The sequence below is a fragment of the Rhinolophus sinicus genome, chromosome 4, assembly GCF_057876585.1.
Source record: "Rhinolophus sinicus isolate RSI-liver-muscle chromosome 4, RSI-T2T, whole genome shotgun sequence".
NCBI lineage: Eukaryota > Metazoa > Chordata > Mammalia > Chiroptera > Rhinolophidae > Rhinolophus > Rhinolophus sinicus.
In genome coordinates this window covers 49,010,385-49,023,861 of record NC_142504.1, presented here as the reverse complement: position 1 = coordinate 49,023,861, position 13,477 = coordinate 49,010,385, and the positions used below count along the sequence as shown (strand labels likewise).

The 13,477-nt window shown below is 48.6% G+C and overlaps 1 protein-coding gene across 16 annotated transcripts in view; it reads left to right on the top strand.

Moving 5' to 3' along the window:
* The window catches only part of ATXN7L1 (ataxin 7 like 1), a 216,685-nt gene that overhangs the window by 181,717 nt on the left and 21,491 nt on the right, over positions 1-13,477 (top strand). For all 16 annotated transcript variants that reach the window (XR_002138484.3, XM_074340583.2, XM_074340584.2 and 13 more), the window contains 3 exons: positions 7,725-8,008; positions 10,924-11,006; positions 11,864-12,120. Coding sequence is in view for 15 of the 16 variants with exons in the window: in XM_074340583.2 (XP_074196684.2) it covers positions 7,725-8,008; positions 10,924-11,006; positions 11,864-12,120 (624 nt within the window). In the remaining variant the exon portion in view is untranslated. The remainder of the gene's footprint in view (positions 1-7,724; positions 8,009-10,923; positions 11,007-11,863; positions 12,121-13,477) is intronic.

Sequence of the window (13,477 nt, the reverse complement as noted above, 5' to 3'; positions counted from 1 at the left end):
GTGTGCTCAGAGCAGTTTCCTGAAAGCGAAGGCTGAGTACCCGAGCCTGGGTCCCAGCCCCCGGCCTTCCCTGGCAGGATGGAGGATGTTCTATGAGGAGTTCTCCTCTCTCCCACTAGGTCGGTGTTGGCTCCAGGGCTTAGGGAGACAATAAATCTCTTGGCTACGCTGGCTCTGGAAGGTGAGGGACAGGCCCAAAGAGAGAGCAGAGCGGCGGCGTGCAGCTCTAACAGTGGGAACCAGTGACCTCTGGTGGCTGCAGACGGGAGCGCTCCTGCCTGCTGCTCCTGTCTCTTGCTCGGGGCTCTGTCTCTCTCCGCACCAGCGTTCTCCCCAGAATCCACTTGTTTCCAGGACTCCACCGTCTCATCCTCCCCCTAAAGGTCCTGATACCATTTATGCACTGCTGTGAATTTCACTGGGTTTTTAATTATAAGACCTTTACTTCTCACTTTTGGAAGAAAAGGCACTGGGCAGGTGCAGTTGGCTTGGTCTAGGGTTGTCTTAACTGCCTCCTGGAATGACTGCCCAAGGCCGCGTCACTGGAGGCAAGCTGGTCCCAAGCGCACTCCGGAGACAGCCTATCCAGCACCATTTACTGGGCCAGGACGCTGTTTCTCCCTCTTTATCTTCCTCTCTACTCTGGCTTGCTGATTTCCCCACCATCGTGGGCTATTATGACTCCCCAGGAATGTTGGGGCACATAGTGCCAGTTGGTCTCCCAGTGGGATGGAGACCATCTTCTGAGCTCCGTGCCTTGGGAAGCCCCCATTAACAGAAGTGCCGGAGATTCTAACAGAGGCTGGTGCTGGGGCTCCCGCTCCCAGGAAGTCTGGGGCAGCCTGATAGGAGCACATGCACTTAGTTCCCCAGAAGATGTCTAAGAGCAGGGCCCCCATTGCCTGACGTACTCAGGCTTGCAGCAGACAACATGTTTACACACAGGAGGCTGGAGTTTCTGCTCGTTCTTCCTCCAGAATGTGTTATCCATGTGGGAGCTTGACCCACTAGCCAGGCTTTGGCAGTGCCTAGAAGACGAGGGGTTGAGGAGCCAATGGGATTGGGAAGTAGGGCTGAAGGCTTCTAGAAAGGGGTCATCGAGTCTGGGAAGGCTTCCTACCTAGTTCTGTGTTTCTTCTTCACTGCACCCCCCAGAAATGGTTCCCCACTCCCAGTGAATGTGGAAGGCTATCTGCTCCCACACATCTGCTGCTTCATCTACCCCTTCCCCCATTGTGGGACCACAAAAGCTAAGAGGACAGACATTTCTAATGATGGCGATGACGTACACCCCAGATGTACACCCCAGAAGCATTGGGGTCAGTGGCAAAAGGGGATCCACTCTCCTTTTCATTCTAACTCCTATTTATCAAAGGCCAACTCTGTGCCCAGCACTGTGCTAAGCATTTTATGTGTGTTACGTACCTCCTTTGATCACTTTGAATATCTATTATGATCTTTATCGGTAAGGAGCCAGAGGCGCAGCGTAGTAAAGTCCTGAGAGAAGCCAGGCAGGGCAGCTCCGTCTGCCTGTGTGGGTTTTGCACTGTACAAGAGTGTCTGCCAAGGAGGCAAGGAAGAACGGAACCCAGCCCCCATCCGCTCGGCCTGCCACCGTTTTTCTAATTCCCAGAGAAGTCCTCATGGGCTCGCAAGGCCCTGAAACCAGGAAGTCAGGTGCTTTCCCACCATAATGCATCTAGCAGTAAAAAAGGCAGGATTCGGATCTAGGTTTGTCTGCTTTCAAAGCCTGTCTTCCTAACCATTGTCCCAGACTATCTTGCAACACCCTCCACATTCTATGAATCTGCCAGAACAGTGACAAGGCAAGACCCACAAGCCGGCCCTGCTTGTCCCCCCTGACTTTGTTTACTTGCTTCTGGCCACATATACAATTCATCAAAGTCAGCTTGTAAATTCCCCCTCCCCACTCCTAACTGGCTTAAGGGAAAGTCCCCCATCATTCTTCTCAGCAGCTAATCGTCTCTTCCCCCGATTGAGGGACGCGGTCTTGGCCCATCATCCAAGTCACTGATGAAGACGTTCTTGGCCAGTGATGGGCCCCTGGGAACTCTGCTGGGTACCACTCTGGGCTGGCACGAGACCCTGCTAACCAATCTTTCTTTTGCCTCAGCTGCCAGGGCCACTCACCCCCAATAGCAGTGTGGCCTGACCACATTTTCCCAGTGAGGGTATGTTATGTGCAAGGGAATCCAAAGCTATGCAAAGGCCAGCAGAGATTATACACGGTGCTTCTTCTCTGACCACCAGGCCTGACACTCAGTCACAGAATAATATTAGATTAAATCTGGCAGGTTTTCTTATTGACTGTGCTCTGTGGTTGGTCACCCTGCTTTCTGTTTGCTTAAGGTGTTTATAAATCGGCTTTCTGAAAGTTTTCCCAATATTTTTCCAGGTTAAAAAAAAAATACCATTTACTCATTCATCAGGATTTACGTAGTGCCTGGTGTATTGTGGCATCATAGCAGAACCTTATAGCTCCACTATTTAGGCTGATTCTTAATTGCCTGACTCCCAGCATTTAAGAATGTCCCAAGTATTTCTTCAACTTGAAGAATTTAAATTTGATGTAAACAATGTCCCGATAAGCAGCCCCGAGACCAAAATGCATCCACGAGACCCAAATAGAATTCCTTCTCTGGGAGTCTTTCAAAATAGGGTAAATCCTTTTCACTTGGGCTGCCTTAACACTATCACTGCTTAGAAGGCAAGAGGCCAGATGAGATGGCCCTTTTAAGGATCTGCCAGTGACTCAGAGATCCTCAAAATTCTGCACATGGGCCTTTGTCAAAGGGATTGGTGGAAAGAAACCAGACAGCTGAGAACTTCCATCAGCCACGTAACCCACAGCACAAACACCATATGTCTTCAGGCTCCTGCCTGTCAAAGCTGTCTTTGCCCTGCACTGCTAAGTGGAACAGGGCTGGCAATGATTTCGGCAGGCCTCAAGATTTTCTGAACCATTCTCTTAAGGCTTATCTGTCGATGATAAAAGAATAAATGATGATCGCCAGGAAAGTGTAGCTGGCAGGAGAGCAGCTGGCCCCATGACAATTGGTGGCACCGTAAGATTCTCCACCTCTGCTCTTTTGCAGACATCACTGGGCAGGGGAGGGAATGGTGCCAGGAGAACCATTTTTCTTAAAACCTTGGTCCAGAAAGATAAATGCAGGCAGGCCAAGAACACAGGAAGAAGACATGGGCGGCCAAAGCAACACAAAAGAAGCAAGGTGGACATCGCCCCCACATAACAAGGAGGATGAGGGAGACTTGTTCTCTCTGGGCTGTGGGATCCCTTCCGGGGGCCTGAGACAGAGGTACAGAGATAACAAGGAGATAACTACTCCCAGTGTATTAGACACAGCAGGGGAACAGGCTGCAGCCTGGCTCCCTGAAAGAGATCATCCCAAGCGAACAAAACAGGCATTATGAAAGCAGCAGGGGAAGAGGGGAACTCATCTATCCCTTTCAAACACTGCTCCTCAAAGAAAGGACAATAGTGAGTTGATAAATGCAACTAATAGTGAGACTTCAGGAACTGTGTAAGTGCATCCCTTAAGACTGAAAGGGAAGGAACTTGAGGGGCTTTGGCTGACCTTGAGGGTAACACCCGGCTTGTTTGTTGCCTAAGCAAACAATAATAAATTGCTTAGTCATCCAGGTATTGCCAACTGTCCACCCCTCTCAGACCCTAACCACACATGAGGTGTCTTAAGTTACTGTGATTAGATACAGAAAAGGGGGGAGATGCCTGAACTGAGAAAGCAGGGGTCAGGATCTTTTGGCTTCTTTCCAATCGGAAAACAAAAAGAAATTAAACCTGTTATTCAGGATCCACTGCCATCTGGAAGCGGTCCTCACCTGCCCACGGCTGGGACACTGTCCTAGCTGGGAAAGGTGATGCAGAGGAAGTGAGGGGAGTGAGAAAAGGGACAACGGGAGAAAGCAGAAGACAGTTCCGAGATGATGGCTTCCAGACAGCCACACTCCCTCACTCCCTGGAGCACAGACGCATGCAGTGATCTGGATGTCAGTGAGGCAGGAACAGCTTGCTATGTCAGCCAGAGCTCTTTGCTGAAAAAGATCGAACCTCTGGGATTGGTTTTCCACATCGTGTGGCACCATCTTGCAGTCCTTTCCTCCACTGTTCATCAGTTTAGGATCTTGGAGCTGTTTCCAGTAATAGTGAAGAAAGGACGCTGAGTACTCAGATGGACTGATGGCTAACATACATACTGGGGAAGGAGGGTGCAAGGTCACATGGGGATGAGTCTCACTTCTCTCTCTCTTATATCCTCTGGGGGGGTGTTTGACCCTTCCCACTGTTATTGATCTGCCTGCTTCCCTTTCTTCTCTTAACTCCCAGCAGAAGTACCTTCTCAACTCAGGCCAAAGGCAGGTAGCCTTAGAGGGGAAGCCCAAAACCTTTGGGGGAAAGAAGGGACACCAAAGAAAAATGATCAGGGGCGGCCCCCAGCTCTCCTCCTTCACTCTATCCATAGCCTTCTCCGTTAGCTAATGGACACCCTCACTGTCCCACCCACAGCTCAATCTCCCTTCTCCCACTGCCAGCATGTGGCCTACTGATCTGGCATCTGGAGTGTTTACTCGGTGGCTCTTCTCTCTGCTGACTCTCCTGGTCTTTGGAAGCCTTTGAAACATTCTTGATCTGATTTTTTCCCCCTAACACTTCCCATTCCAATCCAATAAAATTCAACCCGAGAGAACTGCACGTCAGCCTTTCCTTCCTGTTTCTGACGGGCTTCAGTTCCACATCCTGCCTGGGGGCACTAGGATTGAAGTCCCACTGGAGTTCTGGAAGCATTGGCAGGAGAGGGTATGTTGGGCCACACTCATGATGTATTGGAGAAAATCCCAGATTAGAAGATCAGGTACAAATTAGCTGGCCTGGCTCAAGCTGAGTTACTGAACACGATTGGGAAGAGGCATCACCAACAAGATGAGTCAACTGTTGCTGTTCCCGATGGCCAGCCCTAGGGCACCTGTGCTGTCATGCTGTCCTGCTGTCATGGCTGCCTGGAGGAGACGGTGTAGGGGAGAAACAGGCTGTACTATGAGCATTTCAGGACCATCTGGTTCAGTTTTTAAATGTATTTCAGCTTGTACAATTATTCTGGATTGTTCTATCCTAACATCATATCTTTGTCCGCTGAGCTCGTGAGTACTCAACATGTGCCTAGGGCAGTTCTCACAGAAACTGGAGGTCTTCCCTGTCCTCACAGCGGCTCATGGGCGAGAGCTAGGGCTGGAACTTGAAGGTCCTAACTTCATGAAGAAGTGTATCAGGAAGCCTGCTCAGGTGTTAGAGAACCTTCTCACCTCGTTAACAGTCCATGCATTCACATCGACATTTGAAATTTAACTTTGTTTTCTAAAGAAATAGAAGTCAACAGATCAGAACAAGGGTGACAAATAAGGCAACAAGAGCTCTTTAAGCAGGCTCTTATGTATTTTTAAAGTCAAGATATTGAAGTATCATTTAAGTTGTATGAGCTTTGTAATTTGTGGGGATGATTTTTAGTTTGTACATTTTAAAAATTTTTTTAACTTTGGTAAAATACCCACAAAATGGAGTATCTTAATTTTTAATGTACAGTTCAGCAGGGTGAAGCACATTGACAGTGTTCTGCATCCAGTCTCCATAACTCTTTTCACCTGCAGAACTGCAAGATGCAGCTCTATTCCCAGTAAACAACCCCCTACTCTCCCTGACCCCTGGCAACCACCGTGCCACTTTCTGTCTCTATGAACTTGACCACACCGGGTACCTCATATAAGTGGAATCAAACAGTATTTGTCTTTTTTGACTGGCTTATTTCACTTAGCATAATGTCTTCAGCATCCATCCATGTGTCCGAATTTCCTTCTTTAAAAGCTGGCTAACATTCCATTGTATGGGCTGTCATTTTGTTTACTCGTTCTCCGTCAGTGGACACTTGGGTTCCTTCTACCTTTGGGCTTTTGTGAATAATGCTGCTATGAAACCTGGGTGTACAAAATATCTTTTCAAAACTCTGATTTCTATCATCTGTGTCCTTTAAAATTGAGTGAAGAAATGATTCTAGAAGAATTCCGTATTCCATGGTTTTGTATTTTTTGCCATTTGGGACAAAACCAGGAATGCAGCACTAATTTCACCAGGTAATAACGCTACCGCTTCTAGTGTGCTGACTTTTCAAGGGCTTCTTGAGCTGTTCTTCAGCAATATATGAGTGCTGTGAGAATTGCCATGAAAGAGAAAGTAGCCACAGTGCAGCAATGCCTCAGTGACTGGGGCGCTCTGATCAAGGGCGGAGTGGTCAGTGACTCGGTGTATCACTAAAACCCAGTCCCCCCACCACCCTCACCCCCCGCCATGGTACTTGAAGCCCCACACCACCCTTCCCCAGGCCAGGAAAGCCCGTGGTCACACAGTGAAGTTGGTGAAGCCCGGTGACAATCTGCCCCACCGCGGAGTGCCCTTCTTGCTGGCAGAGATCTATAAATAACATCTGTGATCCTGTTTCAAAGTCAGAGAGGAGGCAGGGGCTGGAGGTTTTCTGAAATAATTTCGTGAACAAATGGATCAAAGAAATGATCTGTGAATGAATCTTAGAGAGCCACCCAGCCATGTGGACAAATAAGATCCCTCCCCTGCCAAAATCAGCCTCTTTCATGCCTGACATTGTCTGCAGGCATGTATAAGCCGTATTCTAGATCATTTGGCATTCAAATCGTCTACGTTGGCTCGGAGATAATTGGGGGAACTGAAGTGTTAGCATTCTGCCCTCCTGCAAGGAGGAAGGGAAATTTAGTTCAGGAACTAAAGCAAAGCTCATTCATCTTATCTCATCATTTAAAACCGGAGACAGAATCCTTTACAGTCTCCCAGACATAGGGTCCTCCAGCATTAAATGCACAGAAATCAACTCCATATCCATTACAGGAGAAATAGCAGGAAGTGGGGCTAAGGTTACAGATTCTGAAGAGCAAACATAAACCTTTGTGCTCTGTCTTCTTAAAATTCATCCTCTCACCTGCCAGCCTTGAGAATTGCCTATTTACATAACTAGCTGCCTAAAATGGAATATTAGATAATGTTACATGGCGGCTCACTCAATTTGAGCCCATCCCCAGGATATGAGAGTGATCCAGGAGTCCTCCAACAGCATGCAGCGTGCCACGTTGGCCTGCAGCCATGCCTCTGTGTGGCATAAGCCTGTCAGCACTCCTGAGCTAAGCAGATGTCAGGCCCGATCTCCGGGTGGGAGACCAGCCGAGCAGCAGGGGGAAGGGGAATGATTCAGCAAGTGGCACGGTGGCACACCGTCGTCCGGGGACAAGCAGCATCTCTTCCTGAGCTTCACAGCAGGCACCTTGTTCTTCCCAAGGTGCTATCTTGGAGACAGCCGAAGTATAGGGACGGAGAAGGGGGAGCTGCAGGATCTATGGGGACAATGAGCACAGGAGGTAATCACTCAGCTCTGATGCCATCCCTGGCACCGTGCCAGCCTCGCACCCCCTGTCGGTACTTTCTGAGGCATGACTCTCCCTCCCATCAAAACTGGAATCATGCTGCTCGCTTCTAGGAGTATAAATAAGTGATAAGGAAGTATTCTGATAATGATAAGCGGGGATAGCTTCTCAGCGGACCAGATGTATCAAAAAAGGCAATGGTGTATGTTTGTTCATTTGTTTTTCAGCGTTCCGGTTCCTGTAGTCAGTTTAGAAAAAATCCCTAACCTAGTGAAGGCAGATGGTGCCAATGTCAAAATGAACTCTACAACCACTGCTGCGGTCACCGCCTGCTCCACCTCGTCCTCGGCCGTCTCCACCCCACCCTTAATTAAGCCGGTCTTGATGTCCAAGTCAGTGCCACCTTCCCCAGAGAAGATCTTAAATGGCAAAGGAATTTTGTCCACCACAATAGACAAGAAACACCAAAATGGCACCAAAAACAACAACAAGCCTTACAGGAGACTTTCAGGTACGTGTCTGTGTCCTTCGACTCTGGCTCATGATGAGATTGAAACTGAGTCATGTCCATAACCAAGGAGTGATGTGTTCTTACAATTAAGCAGGTCTGTTTCATTTTAAGGCAGACATGGAGTTTACCTACAAGCAGGACCCCCACCTGCACATGTAAGCGAGAGCTGGTTCTCTTATTCCCTGGCCAGATGAGGCTCTCACTCGGCTTAGAACTTAGCAGGAGTTACCCTAGTGGCCCAGGAAGCAGGCTGCTCTGCACCAACCGCAACAGTCCATGGATGCTGAGGGCCTTGTTACTAGTCTGACAGGCCAAGCTGCCCCTCGGTTTTGCAGAGGCCTCACTACCATGAAGTTGGATAACCCACAGTGACATCCCACGGTAGCTCAAGTCAGGCTTGGGACAGTCCTCTCAGTGACTGCCCCACGGAAAGACACAACCTCTCTCCTTTGGCCTACTTGGTCTCCAGATTGATTCTGTGGCCTGGGGCTACAACCGCCTTTCCCACATAACCAGTTGGAATTTCTATTCAGGCACACTCGCTCTAGCACAGCAGAAGAGGTGTTGGGGGGTCTCTCGGGTGTATTCCTTGGTTATCGGAGCAGGCACTTGGGGAACCTGGAAAGGTACAGGTGGCCAGACTTTAAAGCAATAGGGGCCTCCATGTGGGTGATGTTTGCTTTGGATTTGTTATAAAACTAAATCTAGCAATTCTGCTTTTTCCAAAAGACCAGAATAAGCTTCACGACTTATTCACACACAGTGGGCATTTATCTAATGTTGACCAGAGGAAAATAAAATATTGTCAAAGCCACCATGTGAGAAAGAAACTATATCTTCTGTTATGAGCATACTTTTTTAAGCACCCCCAAAATTGTGGGTTGTTTTTATTTTCTACTTCATGTTTATCTGTATTTCAGTTTTTCTATCTTACATCTGTAACTTTTTTAAAAATTACTCTTAAAAGTACCTCAGTCCCAAAACCCTGAAATTATATAGTTACGATACCTTGAAAATCTCTCCATGTACTGTTCCCCCGCTATTAAGAGAGAAAGGTAGGGCCTGCTGCTCTCTTTGAGTGTTGTGGGGCTTCACTGTGTGGACGGAAGCCCCCAAATCCTGGCTGTCCTCCTCAATGGGAAGCTTAGTTTCACGCTGCAGAGGTGGGTGGCAGCGTCCCTGGAAAACACAATTTGCCTGACTGGGCACGATGTCCAGAGGCCGTGATTTCTTGTCACGGCAGAAGCAGGACCAGGGCTTCCAGCCTGCTCCCCAATCTGAACTTGTTTGGGAAATTTTTTGCTGTTTGTTGGTTTTGCGTTTTGTTGATTGTTTTGTCTTGTTGGGTCTTTTGCTTGTTTTTTCTCGCTTTCACATGTGGCAGCCAGCTCCTCCTCCTAACCAAACAACCTGCTCAGTTCCAGGCCAACCTGAGTGCTGGATCTGGGCATGGGTCTGACAAAGGACAGTCTGGGCCTGGCACCCAGGCATTCATAGGAAACAGGCATCTCTAGGTCTAGCCATTTTCTGTTTTAAAAGTGAAGCTTTAAAACGAGGAAGAAGAAGACAAAGGAGAAAAAAGGGGTGGGAGGCATTTGATAGCCAACCAGGGAATCTGTCTTGGATGTAAGAATGGGTTTGTTGCTCACGTGATCATTACTACCATTGCAACCACCCCATGACTCCCAAACCTTCTTTTTTAAACAGAACGTATTGATTTATTACACTCTGTGTACTCCACCAATTTCAGACAGTTTTTCAGGCTAGGTAACCTCTTTTTAGTGTGCAGCTATTCAAAGCTCTAAAGGACACGACCAAATTTATACACACCTTTCACCTCCCCACCAACATTCTCCCTGAATGCCCAGAAGAACTGTGTCATTTCTGTTCTGCTGGAGGCAGGTGTTTGCTGGGTGCCTTCCAGAAACAACACAGGCCACATGAGGGGTGGAACTTTAAAGCCTAAAGGGTCCTTAAGAGATTGCCTTACGTCCCCTCATTTTCCTGGAGAGGAGAGCATTTTGTAATCCAAAGGGGACAGAGGATCCAACATGGGCCTGAAAGGAGCAAGTTCCTTAGAAGGAAACTGCACGTGATGCACCAACAGTGCGGTGGGAAGGCAGATGCTGGAGGAAGCCTGGCCTCCCTGCAGCCACCCCAAGGGTCTGGCTTGCCCTGGCCCCTCCCCATTTGGAGCAGCAGGCCCCAAGGTGCAGGGGGCAGAGCCAGCTGAAACTGGGACACTAGCAGGCTCTGCCCTCTGTGTACCTTCTAGTTCAGACCCACATGAGGCACACACCCAGGCTTTGCCCCTGCCCCTGCCTATGACGCTGCCAAAATGTTCCTGAATCAGGTAAACAGTTTTTCTGGTCAGCGAGGCTGTCTGGAAAGCCTTGTGCTAAGCACTGCAAAGCAGGAGAGAGGCAGGTCACACTGACTTGTCACTCAAATGTCTAAGTCTAGCAGGAAGGCCGGGTGCGGGGTGGGGAGTGTGATGTACTCTGGGAGCCGCCCAGGAAGAAGTGGTCTTTGGACCTCAGGTGGCTCTCCCTGGTCTGCAGCCAGCTATGCCCAAAGGGCCAAGTACCTAGAGAACCATTTCAAGTGAAATGAAGTGTGAGAGCAGCATGGCTCCTTCCCCCCATGCCCGCCCCACCCCATTTCCTGTGCCTTGTGCTGCATTCCACATCCTACCGAAGGTGGACTTGGGAACTTGGGGTTCAGAGGGGTGCACCGTTTTCCCCTGAGCGGTTCTTGAAGCATTTTAGCAGTTGGTTGGGGGGGGGGAAAGAAACAGATTGCCTAACAATATCTCACTTGTTGGTGCAAATGTGCATTTTTTTTAATGTAGTCTTAATGCCAAATCCTATTTAGTCTCCTTTTTTCTTATATTTTTTGTTTGTTTCTTAAACCAGAGAGAGAATTTGACCCAAATAAACACTGTGGAGTATTGGATCCCGAGACAAAGAAACCTTGCACAAGATCCCTCACCTGCAAGGTATTTCTCTTTCCATAAAAAATACTTCCTGCTCTCGCTGGGGCCTTTGTCGAAATGTTTGCATGCCACTCTCTGCACACGGCAGGGTGTGGAACCTCGACATGACCCCCAGCTGTTCTTTGTAAGGGAAATGCTTTCTTCTCTTCCATGGTAGCAGAGTGCCTGCCTCAAGCTGGCTGGCTTTTTAAGAAGGGGGAAAAAAAAAAGGCTTCCCCTGTTACTTGTGAGGCCAGACAGTAAATTGTATTTATAGGCACTCACAGGCGGTTCTAAACCCTGCTACGTTTTAATGTATGCAGGAGCGGCGGCGGCGGCGGCGGCGGCGCCCTGAAAGGCGGCCGCAGACCGGAGAACGGTCTGCCGCGCCCCTGATCTGGCCACACCGGGGTGGCCAAGGGGACAGCTGAGCCAAGGCGGCCGCCATTGGGTAGCCCCCAGCCGCATATTTCCTCCTGAATTGCGAGTGCTTCTTGGGATGGATGCGGTGGCCCTCTGTGCGTGGTGGCTCTGTGTGTCTGGGCCACAGCGGGCCTCCCACCTGCACCTGGATTAACCCGAGCACTCCCTCACGCTGGCCTTTCGTCAGAGAGGTGTTACTGGGTTCTGCGCTGAAGCTCGTCATCGTGGGCCATTTTTTGGAGGCAGCTTTGGCTTCTTAACGCCAGGAGAGTAGGGCATGGTTGCGTTTGTGTGGTCTCTGCCTCTTCCCAGCCACAGAACGGGAGCTGTTGCCTTGAAGTTGACTTTTCAAGCACCTCTAAATTCCCATGAATTGTTGTTTCTGAAACGAAGGGCCTGGGGAAGCAGGTTTATGTGCTGATCAAAGAGGCTGTGCTTTTCATCTCTCTTCTCCTTAGACACATTCACTTAGCCATCGGAGGGCAGTCCCGGGCCGGAAAAAGCAGTTTGACCTTCTTCTGGCAGAACACAAAGCCAAGTCCCGGGAAAAAGAAGTTAAAGATAAAGAGCATCTCCTGACTCCTACAAGGGAAGTACTTCCAAACCAGTGCGGGCCGGCGCAGGACTCTCTGCCAGGGTCTTCAGGGAGCTCTGCGCCAGAACCTAAAGTCGCATCCCCTGCAAAATCCAGGCCACCTAACTCAGTGCTTCCTAGGTAAGTCCCACTGTGCCGCCAGATGCCCAGAGTCCTTGGTCAAGTGACTCTGCCTTGCCGAGGCGAGCGTGGTCTGATCACATGTCAAATGGAAGTGGTAATAGTCCTGCCTTATAAGGCAGTTTTGCTGTTTAAATGAGATAATGGGCAGAAGGGGCTCAGCACAGGGCCTGCTGTACAGTGGTCAGTGAATTTTACGGCTGTCATCCTTCATAGCAGACCCATATCAGAACAAGTGTCAGGTGGAAAGAAAGACCTGGAAGGATGACACATTAGCCACCAGACAATTTCCTGGCTGTCTCGGTTTTTATAATAGTTGAACATTACTGGAGCAGGGAGTGGGGAAAACCTGAGTGGATGGGTAGTCAGCACACTAGGGAGCCCATTTGACATACTGTTTTGTAAATTTTCCCTGCAACGCTCTGATGACCCAGGTGAAGGGAAAATTGGCATAACCAAGGGTTTTTGTCCATATATTTCCCTGCACCCCCAGAAAGCCGAGCCTACCTGTCTGGGATTTTATTTGGTTGTCCTAGACAGAAAGGAAAGAACAGAAAAGAGAATTAAACCCTATTTGGATTAAGAGCAGTTTTCAATCCACACATGTCTGTTTTGATGGGAAGTAAAGTGCTATATTGAGCAGCAAACCAATTTCTAGGTAATAGGACAGGGAACCTTTCATTCAAAAATATTCATTGAGTGCTTACTCTGTAAGCAAGGTATTGTGTTAGGTATTCTCGGGCAGGGGTACAGAGATGAATGAAACTAGATCCTGGTTTTCAAGAACTTATTTAGAGTTTAGAAGATGAGATAAGAGTCGAATATCCGTAACGTCATAAAAAAGGAAACATGCAATATGAGAAGTACAGCTCCTCGTATTATCTGATGATTTTTAATGCATACAGTGTGAGTCTCAAAGGGTCCAGTCAGCAGGGAGGCATTAAGAGAACATCATTGTAAAAGAGGGGGAAGGAGTTGATTTTTAAAGCAAAGCAAATACTTGATGGCAGTTGTTCCTCGTCTACCAGGTTCTCATCCTCATATCTTTCCGCTTTGGTACACGCCTGACCCAGTTTGACAGCCCGAGTCCCTCTGTAAGAATGGCCAGCCTCAGCCTCAGGCATTCAGGAGGACACAGTCAGATGGAATCACAGCCCACACACATTTCCATCATCAAAACCATTGTCATATTGTCATCCTTTTACATGCCACTTTCCTTGCTGCCCCTCATTTTGCAAGCTCATTTTATAATTCCTTCACACAATAATACCGGATGTTGGTGAAATATATTACCCTTGCTTTAGAGTGGAGAGACAGTTCTGTTCCAAACTTCCAGGAAGGGCTTCAATTCTTTATA